Genomic DNA, 12,015 nt, shown 5'->3' on the forward strand with positions numbered 1-12,015 from the left:
CAGGTGCTGTAGGCATTAAAAAAATAAAACAAACAAACAAAGCGAGCCTAAAATTTCAAATAGTGTTTCTGATAAACTCTCTGACTTTTAAGCAACTCAACAGTAAAACACTAGGAGAGCTGAGTTCTCCCAGTACCATTCCTGGGCGATTTGTAGATATCACACAAAAATGCCCCAGCACTAGGCTGGCTACAGTGATGAGCTCTGCCAGATTATTGTCACAGTCTGACAATAAATATCCTGACCATTGGTACAGGTGACACGGTTAACCCACTGTCACTGAGGTTTCCCTGAATCCTTTATATATCCTCTGAATCTCTCTAGAGACTATATGTAGGTGACTGGCTTAGGGCTGCAGCTAGGACCCTAGTTCAAGCTCTCGGGTCAAAAGCCTGGCCTTGAAAGGCCAAACTTGTCACTGATCAACAGGTTAACAAGCCAGTTGGGGTAGAATCCCTATTGCTGCATGCACTGCTCATGCCTTCTAGAAGTTGACCAACATCTCCCTCCTCCAGAACTGTGGAATCTACTTTGAAATGTTCTCTCTCACTAGCCATCCCTCCCACTGCCTAACCTTTGCCCTTTCTAATTGCCCTGATCTCATCCCAACCTCCATAGCTATGTTTAAAGTCCACCTCTGGTGAACACACAGATCGAGTGCTGCAGATAACCCCTTCCCAGTTCTGCCCGACATCAGGCCGGCGGACTATGTAACTGGGTTTTCCAGGACGGTGGCTGGGGCTTGAGGAGAGACACCTACCTGGCTACAGGATGAAGCTAGCCACCAGCTTCTTGATTTTGTGGCTCAGCCTCGGGCATGGCCTGGCACAGAGCGACACCAGCCCTGATGCAGAGGAGACCTATTCAGACTGGGGCCTTCGGCACATCCGGGGCGGCTTCGAATCTGTCAACAGCTACTTTGATTCCTTTCTGGAGCTGCTGGGTGGGAAAAATGGAGTCTGTCAGTACAGGTGCCGATACGGTGAGTGCACTGTTTCTTTTCCTGTAAAAACTATTGCTGGTGGACCTGGGAAGGGCCAGCACGGGGTCATGATCGGTCATGCACTTTTTTGCTACCATCCACCTGTTAGGTAGGGTTGCCAGATTAAGCAAATGAAAATATAAGACACCCAGTTGAAATATTTGGGACACACTTATATTGACAAGTTATTGGTGGTTTCTCTGAAATCCAAATTTCACTGTGCTTCATGTATTTTATCTGGCAAACCAACTCCAAGAGGTTTTTGGAGACTTGTTTCCTGGGGACATTTTAATGAGCTTTCCTTATGATGATACTTCAGGAAAAGGCAGCATGGGTGGGGAGGAAGAAGATGAGAGGTCTGTGCAAGGAGGAGTTCCTAGGGATGAAAACTGAAGCTGAACGGTCAGAGAAACTTCTGCCAGGGGTGAAACAGCCTCCTCAGTCACTCTGTGCTGAGCCTGGAAGTGGATTCCTCTTCTTTCCTATGCTGTTTGCACCTTCCTTCCAGCTTTGTCAGTCTTTAATGAGCATCAGTTTTCTGACTCTCCACAGAGAGCTGTCCCTCCTGCCGATGCCTCAGTCAGTGATGGCAGGCCTTCGGTGGGTAGGCAGGGCTTGCAGCCAGCCCATCAGGGATCAGGGCCTGAGGGGGCCTGGGACTGCCCTCAGGCCTGATGTCAAAAGTAGAGTTGTGAACAGGTAGGAGCACTACCTTGCCTCAGTTGTAAACAGGATATCTGGGAGCCAGGGTGTGGGCCTGGCTGCCAAAGAGGAACCCCTGGGGCCAGTTCTTCACTTTGCACTGGAAATCCACGTAATGGGGGCACAATACAGAGCCCTGGACCTTGCAGCTGGGTGGAAGGGGGAACCTTCAAGAGCATACAGTCTCCTATAGCATTGGTTTTATGGTTTATCAAGTGTTTCATCATGAGATTAGAGATAAAAATGGAGAGTCAGTTTAGCCTATCAGGAAAACAGTGAGAAATGTTTTCTCCTAACATTCAACAGATAGAACTCAGCTTTGAGAGAGACTCAAAAGAGCTATATACCTGTAGACTCACCCAGTCTCCCTCATTCTCTTTTGCAAAAGAAATTGCTTCCTTGTAAACTGAGAGTGACTAGGAGACAATGGTTAACCATTTCTCCAGAACCAAAGTTTTGCAGCATAGAAATTTGAACCACATACTGATATCGTGAAAAAGGAAGCTGCATCCTCTCTGTGAAGATTCCACAGGGTAAAAAACCTGGACTATGCTAGGACCCACCTGGATCCCTAGCCATGTCTTTGTCCAAAGTAGGTTGGACAAAAGCAGAGATGCCTGGTCACTGGACTGTGCTCACCTAGTTTGTACACATGGGGAAGGAAAGGAGTAAACTTGCTTCAGATGTCAACACAGGGGCTCTTTTCCTTCCCAGAGGCAACGCAAGATTTAGGTCTGTGGTTCAGCAACTAGATAACAGCGGGAATTTTTTAGGAAAACAAGAATCAAACCTCTTCTTCCTTCTTTAACAAAATAGCATTAAGAGATTTCAGCAAATTCTGGTTGCAAGCCTCTACCTGGGCAGGGTTGGTGTCAGCAGACACTGGTGGGGGATGGGAATAGTCAACACAGAGATTGCAGGAAGGTAAATAACTCCACTCACTCTGCAAAACAGAACCTGTTTAAGGAGGGGCCCGAAAAACAGAGGAAAGTCTTGTTACCTCTGGAACCCAGTGGAGCCAAGAACCTGGAGGCAGTGCCCAAATGGTTCCAAATATCTTCTCAAGTTGATCGTGAATCAAGCATTCTTTAGAACAGATAACGCCTTGTAATGAACTGGGTCCTTGTGTTTTCAGTTCGCTTTGTGATACACTTCTTGCGCACAACGCTTCTCTCATCTCTTTAAAGCAGCGGTTCTCCAACTCGCCTGGGCTTTAAATCCTGTTGGAGGGCTTGTTTAAACAAACTACTGGGCCCCTATCCCTGGTGTTTCTGATTAGGTCGGTCTGGGGTGAGGCAGGAATTTGCATTTCTAAGAGTTCCCAGGTGATCTTGGTGCTGCTGGTCCTGGGACCATACTTTGAGGAAAAAAAAAAAAAAGCTTTATAAGCTGCAATTTTTTGCCAGCAGGAGCAATTTAGCCACAATTATTCTACAAGAAAAAAAATTTTCTATTTTATATGTACTTACTACTACCAATCATACCTCAGAGATGTGGGTTTGGTTCCAGACAACTGCAATAAAGTGAGTATCATGATAAAGCGAGTTGTAATCTTTTTGCTGGGGAGGGTATTGCCTTCAATTTGTAAAAAAACACAACACCTGTGAAGTGCAATAAACTGAAGTATGCCTGCCTGTACTTAAAACAGTGGTTCTCTACCTAGGCCCTCCACTTAGAATCACCTGGGGATGGGGGGAGTGCTTTAAAAACTCCTGCCACCCAAACCAATTAAATCAGAGTCTCCATGGGTCTGACTCAGACATGAGTATTTTTTTTTTAAACAGGGCAGCAGTCCTCACAGACAGGAAGCAGTGGGGTGTACCCAGAGTTCCCAAGACACAGTCTGTCAGCCAGTACCTCATCATAATCTTACTTTCCTCTTGCCTTCGGGAGCAATACTTAACCCCCTTTCCCTTTTCTTCCAATTTAAGAGGTCATTCTTAGAGAACTTCAGCCTCTAGTTTGTTCAGACAAGTAAAGATGTGTATATTGGTAGCCTACGATAGTGTGTCCACATTGTTTTCTACACTTCTTTAATCTATAGTAATTCGTTTTTCTGTCAACACACAAAATCTAGTCAAAGGATCGAACTCTAAATATAAGGAGATTTAGCACATATCAATAACATACACAGTACAACTAGTATAAGGGGTTCACACCTATGTGAACGAGTTTCTCTCTCCCATCCAGAGATTCTGATTCAGTAGGTCTGTGGCAGGACCCTGGAACTGCACAGGTGGTCCTTGGACCAGACTTAGAAAAATACTAATAACGGAAAAAATATGGCTTTGAATTGGGCAGTTTGGTGGGGAATCCCACTGCTGGTGACCTTAGGCAAGTAACCTAACTTTCTCAACCTTCCATTCCTCATGTTTATAAATAATGTTACTAATACCTACTTTGCAAGGTTGTAAAAATTAAAGATAATAAAGGACTAGTGCTATGTATGGAGCGCGGCAGGTACCAAACAAATTTTATAAACGTGATGTAAAAGACGGTCTGGTGAATAAGTTAACATACGTTCAGATTCTTCCAGTTCTCTTTCAGCATGAAATAACAAAACAGAACAAAACACAAAAATCCCAGTGGCTGAACAATACCCTCTCAGCTCCTGGAAGAAATCATCGAATTCTGACTTAAGTGTTCTGTGCCTTTATAAAGGTCTCTGGAGCTGGGTCTCTAGAGCAGAATGTCTGTTTCTTATAAATCATGACTAGAGATACTGTCCACACTGTCATACTTTGAATATTTCATGCCAACTCCTTCCATCTTGCAAAATTTCTGTTGAGAAATCAGCTGTGTGAGTCCTATGGGAGCTCACTTTGTACATAACTAACTGATTTTCTCCTGCTATTTTTAAGATTTTCCCTTTGTCTTTAACTTTTGGCATTTGTGCTAATTTTGGTACACTTGATATTGTCCCAGAGGCCCCTTAAACTAGCCTAATTTTTTTGGATTCTTTTTTTCTGATTGGGTGTTTTCTGTTTTCTTATATTCTAAATCGCTGATTCACTCCTCTGCTTCATCTAATCTGTTGATTCCCTCTAATGTATTCATTTTATTTCGTATATTCTTCATGTCTCACTGGTTCTTTTAAAAGTTCATATCTCTATTTTCATGTTTCCTATATCTTTGTTAACATTTTCACTGAGTTCATCTACTCTTTCTCTAAGTTCCTTGATTATAACAAGTGTTTTGAACTCTGCATCTGGTAGATTACTTGTCTCCATTTTTTTGAGTTCTTTTTCTGGAGCTTTGTTTTGTTCTTTTATTTGGGACTTGTTTCTTTGTTCCCCATTTGGCTGCTTCCTATGTATTAGGTAGGGCTCTTATGCCTCCTGTTCTTAGGAGAGTGACCTTATGTAGTAGGTGTCCTGTGGGGCCTAGTGGAGCACCTGAACTGGGTTACCAGGTGTGTCCCTCTTATGGATTGTGTGTGCCCTCTTGTTGTAGTTAAGCCTTAGTTGCTGTTTGCATATCATTAGCGGGGATTGACTCTTGGGTTGATTAGTTGTGAAGGTTGGCCAGTGACTATAGTAGAAGAGCTGTTGTGCAGGGGCTGACCCTACAGAGTAGGATTCACTTTAGCAGGCTCTGGTACCTGCCCAGTCTGTCATCTTTGAGTCTGTCATCCTCGGATGTAGCCCCAGGTAATGCTCTGCCTCAGTCTGAAGTGGGCCACCAGACATGTTGGCTCTGGGACCCCCTGGGAGGGGCCCCACCACAGTTCAAGTATAGCTGCAGATTGTGCCCTGCCTGGGGCCACCTGGCATGAGCCACCAAGCAATCTGCAGATGGCCACCACCTATGCTGAGCTTGGATGTTCCTTGAGAGGCCAAGCTGAGAACTAAGGCCGGCTGCTGCTAGTGCCAGGCTTGAGGTTGTTCAGCCAGAGGTATGAAGCACACGGAAGCCAGATCCTGCTTATTTGGGGTTTGTGAATCTTTGAGAGGTTTTAGGAAAGTTGCAGCATAAGCCAAGATGGACCATTTGCATGGAAAAGCCACTGAAAGCGGTTTGGGTGGGCCTGCAATTTGGGTGGGGCAAGGTGTCAGGGAATCACCAGGGCAGGGTGAACAGAATTAGCCAGGCAGGTAGAGACTCAAAAATGGCAGCCACCAACGTCTGCATGCTGGGTGGGGGAGAGGCCCAACTAAGGTACAGTGACTTTTGCCAGCACTTCTGTCTGGGAGAAAGCTGCCCCTCCAGCACTTTCCCTGAAGCCAGACAATTCAGTTCCTCCCCATATGCCCCTGGCATCTTTTGAGCTACTGCCCCAGCACAGGAGCTCAGAGTGAGTGAGTTGGTTAGCGAGTAAATATGCACATGGGCCCTTTAAGAGAAGCTCCTAGAACTCCCACGGCCCTCCATCTCACTCAGCCATGATCTCCACTGGTTTTCACAGCCATAAATCTTAAGAACTTCTCTTCCTGGCACTAGAACCTGAGCCGAGGAGCCCAGTGTGAGGCTTGACCTCTTGCTTCTCTGGGAAGACCTCTGCAGCCAACATATTCCTCCCAATTTTTAAACGTCACACTTGGTTGTGGGACCAGCCTATTTTGCATCTCTACCCCTTCTACCAGTCTGGTGGTGGCATCTCCTGTATATCCTTAGATGTAGAGCTTCTGTTCAACTAGACTTCAGGAGATTCTCTGTGATGGTTGCTCTGTAGTTTAGTTGTAATTGTGATGTGGTCATGAGAGGAGGCAAACACAGCATTTACCTACTCTGCCAACTTGACCAGAAACTCTGTATCACACAGTTTCTGAGAGTCAGGAATTTTAGAGTCACTCTGCTGGGTAGCTGTGGCTCTGAGTTTCTCATAAGGTTGTAGTCAGCTGATGCTGCAGTCTCTGAAGATTTGACTGAAGCTGGAGGATGTCCTTCCAAACTCATATGGCTGTTGGCAGAAGGCTTTAGTTCCTTGCCACATGGACCTTTCCATGGGGCTATTTGTGACATGGCTTCTCCCAGAGTGAGTGATGACAGAGAATGACAGAGTGTGCAAGCCCAAGATAGACGCTGTAGTCTTTTATGACCTAATCTTGGAAGCTGTGTACCTCCGCTTCTGCCAAATTCTCTTGGTCACACAGACAATCCTGGGACAATACACAAGCATATGAATACCAGGAGATAGGGATCATTGGGGGCAATCTCGGACCACCCTCTTATGCACATGTTGTACCACAGCAACAAATACCCAAACTGACTGCGACAGAAATTGCTTGTTTTCCTCTAATATCCTTCCCCTTTTCTGTAATAATATGCCCCTCCTCCCAACTTTAAGGCTCATTGGATGCCTCCTTTAGATGCCTCCATTGTCCACCTTTACAACTAAGTGCTGCCATTTGATTAAGGTCTGGCCAAAGGGAAGTAAGTAATGTAGGGTGTTTATCGAAGAGAGGGTCTGTGACCCTTCTTTGTCCTTCTTCCATCCTGCTGCTTTTAAAATAGATGTGTTAGATGAAGCTCCATCTTGAATCATGAGAGCCAGGGCTATATTCTAGGGCTGGTAGAGCAAAAAGTTAGAAGCAGTCTGGCTTCCAGAAAAGTACAGATTTACTATACCAGCCATATGATCTTTAATTCTGAATTTTTATGAGCTATCCCACCTTGTGTAAGCATCTGAATAGTCCAGTATGTAGGAGATATAGTAGATATATGGAGAAAATTATAACACTCTACTGAAGAACCTAAAGGAAGGCTAAGTAAATGGAAAGCTATCCTATGTTTGGGAAATATAGAATATACTAAGAAAGTCAGCTATCTCCAAATTAATCTATTAATTCAATGTATGTTCAAGCAAAATCCTGACAATCTCTTATAGAATATACTGAGTTGACTCTAAAATTCATATGTAAGAATAAAGGTCCAAGAGTAATCAAGACAATTTTGAGGAATAATAGGAAGGAGGGCTTTAGAACATAGACTTAAAAATTCAAACAGAAAGACAGAATGAAAAGGGGCTCCAAATGTACTTGTAACATTTAATTAAACAGAAAAAAATATATATAGCAAGTTTGGCAATGTTAACCTTTATTGTGTTTGTGTAGTGGCTTCACGAGCATTTGTTTTTGATTTTTCTTCAGTTTTGAAATATTTCATAATAAAAATAATTAAAAGTAAAATACCTGGTAGACGAAGATTAAAGAAAAGAAAGAAAATGTCATGTGCCTCATTCTGAGGATTAATTCTTAGCATATTTCCTCAGTCTTATGCTATGTCTTGCATCTACTAAAAAGTGGTAAAGGAGTGTAGAAAAAGAACACGGGCTTGGGAATCAAACAGGAAATCTGGATTTACATCCTACTTCCCCTACTTACTATATGACTTAGGGAAGTTACCCAACCTCTTAGCCTCATTTTTCTTATCTGGATAGTGGGACAAAACTACTCACTGGAGATGACTGTCCTGAGATCATTTTAGGACTTCATTCAAGGTTATCTTTATCTATGATGACTACCATTGACACAACTGACAAAGCTTCCTTCTATGTATTTGCAAGATCATAAAATAACTAAAAAGCTATGTAGGAAAAACCAAGAAATTCAAAACTTTTCAGATAGTTTCTGCTCAGTTCTTTGATAAAAATGCCTAAAATATTGCATAGGAGTGTTTTCTTTGTCCTTTGATCAATAATGCTTTGCCTACATTTATGGAATCTTGCACAATTTCCTTCAAGTTGTTCTGAAAAAAAAATTCTGTGGTACTGTTATAATTCTGATTCCTGAAGTATATATGATCAGGCAGTGTTCTCTTTTTCTGTGCAAAGAGTGTGGCATTACTGTGGATAGAGGAGTAAGAAACCTTGAATTTTAGTTTGGTTTTGCCATGGACCTTATCTTCTAGGTCATGCACTTAAGAAATGTTAGAATTGTTAGTAAATGAACGCTCATGAAATTCTTTGCTATTAGGTGAAAAATTCCAAACTTGTCCAAGGGTTATTACTCTTTTATGACATCATCATCATTACCATAATCATGATGTAATTTAGATGTGACTGTCTGAGGAACAATGACTTGAAGAAAAAATCATGATGTAATTTAGATGTGACTATCTGAGGAACAATGACTTGAAGGAAAAATCAAGTATACTTTTAGATAATTTTTGTTTGATGAAGTTTCCCAAATGCTCAATTCTGCTTCTTTCCTTTCTTTCTCCTAATAGGAAAGGCACCCATGCCCAGACCTGGCTACAAGCCTCAGGAGCCCAACGGCTGCAGCTCCTACTTCCTGGGTCTCAAGGTACCAGAAAGTGTATGTATCACCACCATTATTTTCTTAGTTGATCTCTTTTATCTAAGACAAATCCAAGAGTTATCATTGATGGAAGTGATTACTTAAATGGAATTAGTTAAGCAATATACTTATTTCAAATTGGGTACAGAGGAAGGGAGATAATTTTTTTTTAAAGTATGTGAGTTCCTTTTCTCAGAGGCAGCTATCCCTCAAATAAGACCTTTGAAATCACTGCTGCAAACATCAGCCGAGCTTTAGGAATCCAACATAACTTAATATGAAACAGATCTGAGAAGTTTGACTTATTTAAGTTCATGAGCCTAATTTAAAGTGCTGTGCTGGAGCCAGCTTGTACTGACCAGTGAGAACTGATGTCTATAGTATTGTTAAGACTTTTCATGTTGATAGCATCAAATCAGCTATGTTTGGGGTATTAACATCATAGAAATCTGCAAACACCTACCTTCCCAACCTTCTTGCTCACATACACATCCAGCCGCTGGCTAAACATTTATCATCACACTGCTAACCATTTCTCAAACTGTCAGCCTCCCTTAAAAACAAGTAATAAATTGATTCCGGGGAAGATGGTGGACTAGGTAAAAGTAGGGTTAGTCTCCCTCCAGGTCCACATTGAAATTACAATCAAATTATAAAATAATCAATGTGGAAAATCACCTGAAGTGCAGCTGATCATAACACCTACATCTGATAATATAAAGGAGCCTCATCGAAGCTGGTAAGAGGGGCAAAGTCACAAATCGAGCTGGAGCCGCACCCGCGGGTGATGGAGGATCACCAGGAGGGAGAGCGAGGCTGCAGAGGCTCTCTTGAGGGAGAGGGGGGTTCTGGTCTCATCTGGGGGCTCTCTAGCAAAGGGTCCCAGCCCAGGGAAAAGGAGATTCCAATAACTCTGACTGTAGAAACTAGAGGGAAATTCTAGCCATCTGGGTAAGATGGAAGGAGACTGAACCCCCTAGCCATCCCTCTGAAGGACCCGCAACAAGGCTTTCTGACCTGCGGACACTCACCTGGGATGCCGGCGGTGGGTCAGAGGCTCGTGTGGGACTCATTCTGAGAAAGTCTGCATTACCTGGCATCAGAACGAGGGCTGGAAAGGCAGCCATCATTGTGCCTTAGTCCAGTCCCCCTACAGGGTAACCTACAGACCATGTCAGCTTAATTGTGCAGACCCTTCCCACAGAGCCATTAGGAAGCACTGGTCAGAGGGGATCAGCCTGCCCCGCTCAACTTGTAGAGTGCCTGGGAAAGTTGTTGCTTCATGGCTGCCAAGCCCTGCTCCAATTCAGGGCCAAGTATTCACAGCAGGCTGCCAGTGCTGTGATTGGTGTTTTCAATCCCAGCAACAGTGGCCACCACTGCGAACCACATTTCCAATCCCAGTGGGCAACCAGTGCTGTGAGCTGCATTTCAGAGACAGAGTCAGGCAGATCACTGCTGCCATCATGGACTTGGGCGGATATCGAGGATCTGTGGGCTAGTCTCAGCTAGCAGCTGGTCTTGCTGTGATCTGGGACTTCTGCAGGAACTCACAACAGTTACTAAATTTGCAGCAAGGCTGAGGCTATATTGATCTGACTGCCATTGTTTCTCTGAGACTCCGCTCCACCCAACCTGCAGATTGCCCAGGGCAGGTGTTTCTGGATGGATGCTAAGCCCTGCTCCAATTCAGGACCGAGCATTCACAGCAAGCTAGCAGTGCTGTGAGAGGTGTTTCTAATCCCAGCAAGAGTGGCCAGCACTGTGAACAACATTTCCATTCCCAGGGGACAACCAGAGCTGTGAGCTGCATTTCAGAGTTCCAGCATAGGCAACAACCATCAGTGGATCGCTTTATAGTTCTCAATGGGTAGCCCTGAGCAATCAAAAGCAGCAGCTGACCTTGGCCTATGGGGGAACCCCTCCCAAGGGGCCACAAAACCAACGCATCTAGAGGCTGGCACCCAACTCATCAAGGAAAAACGAGAGAAGATTCAAATAAATAAAATCAGAAATGAAAAAGGAGAAATAACCATGGACTCCACAGAAATACAATAGATCACAATAAAATACTACGAGCAATTATATTGCAACAAATTGGACAATCTGGAATAAATGGACACATTCCTAAAAATTTACAATCTTCCAAGACTGAGTCAAGAGGAAACAAAATCTGAACTGACTGATTATGACCAATGAAATAGAATCAGTAATCAAAAACCTCTGAAAAAACAGAAGTCCTGGACCAGATGGCTTCATAGGTGAATTTTACCAAACATTCAAAGAATTATCACCTATTCTTCTCAAACTATTCCAAAAAATTCAAGAAGAGGGAAGGCTCCTTAACTCCTTTTATAAGGCCGCCATTACCTTGATTCCAAAAATAGGCAAAGACATTACAAAAAAAGAAAACTATAGGCCAATATCTCTTATGAACATTGATGCTAAAATCCTCAACAAAATATTAGCAATACATTAAAAATATCATACGCCATGATCAAGTTGAATTTATTCCTGGGACGCAAGATTGGTTCAATATCTGCAAGTCGATTAATGTGATACACCACATTAACAAATCAAAAGATAAAAACCATATGATCATATCAATAGATGCAGAAAACACATTAGACAAAATCTAACATCCATGATAAAAACTCTCAGAGCAAAGTGGGAATAGAGGGAACATACCTCAACATAATAAAGGCCATATATGACAAACATATAGCTAACATCATACCCAATGGGGAAAGGCTAAAAGCATTTTCCTTAAGATCAGGAACAAGACAAAGATGCCCACTTCCACCACTCCTCTTCAACATTGTATTGGAAGTCTTAGTCACAACAATAAAACAAGAAAGAGAAATAAAAGGCATCCAAATTGGAAAGGAAGAAGTAAAACTCTCATTATTTGCTGACGACTTGATGCTATATATAGAGAACCCTAGAGATTCCACCAAAAAACTGTTAAATCACATAAATGAATTCAGTAAAGTAGCAGGATACAAAATTAATTTTCAGAAATCAGTTTTATTTTTCTACACCAATAAAAAACTATCAGAGAAATTAGGGAAACAATTGCATCAAAACACAAAA

General features: G+C 42.9%; 1 protein-coding gene across 2 annotated transcripts in view; it reads left to right on the forward strand.

Moving 5' to 3' along the window:
• Window positions 1-678: 678 nt before the first annotated feature.
• Window positions 679-12,015, forward strand: part of PLA2G12B (phospholipase A2 group XIIB) — an 18,255-nt gene continuing 6,918 nt past the window's right edge. Inside the window, exons 1-2 of one of the 2 annotated variants that reach the window (XM_006915527.2) lie at window positions 679-982; window positions 8,852-8,940. In XM_006915527.2, coding sequence (XP_006915589.1) covers window positions 772-982; window positions 8,852-8,940 — 300 coding nt within the window. In that variant the 5' untranslated portion in view covers window positions 679-771. The remainder of the gene's footprint in view (window positions 983-8,851; window positions 8,941-12,015) is intronic. The other variant, XM_006915528.1, reaches the window with a different exon arrangement.

The sequence above is a fragment of the Pteropus alecto genome, unplaced genomic scaffold (assembly GCF_000325575.1).
Source record: "Pteropus alecto unplaced genomic scaffold, ASM32557v1 scaffold155, whole genome shotgun sequence".
NCBI classification, from domain to species: domain Eukaryota; kingdom Metazoa; phylum Chordata; class Mammalia; order Chiroptera; family Pteropodidae; genus Pteropus; species Pteropus alecto.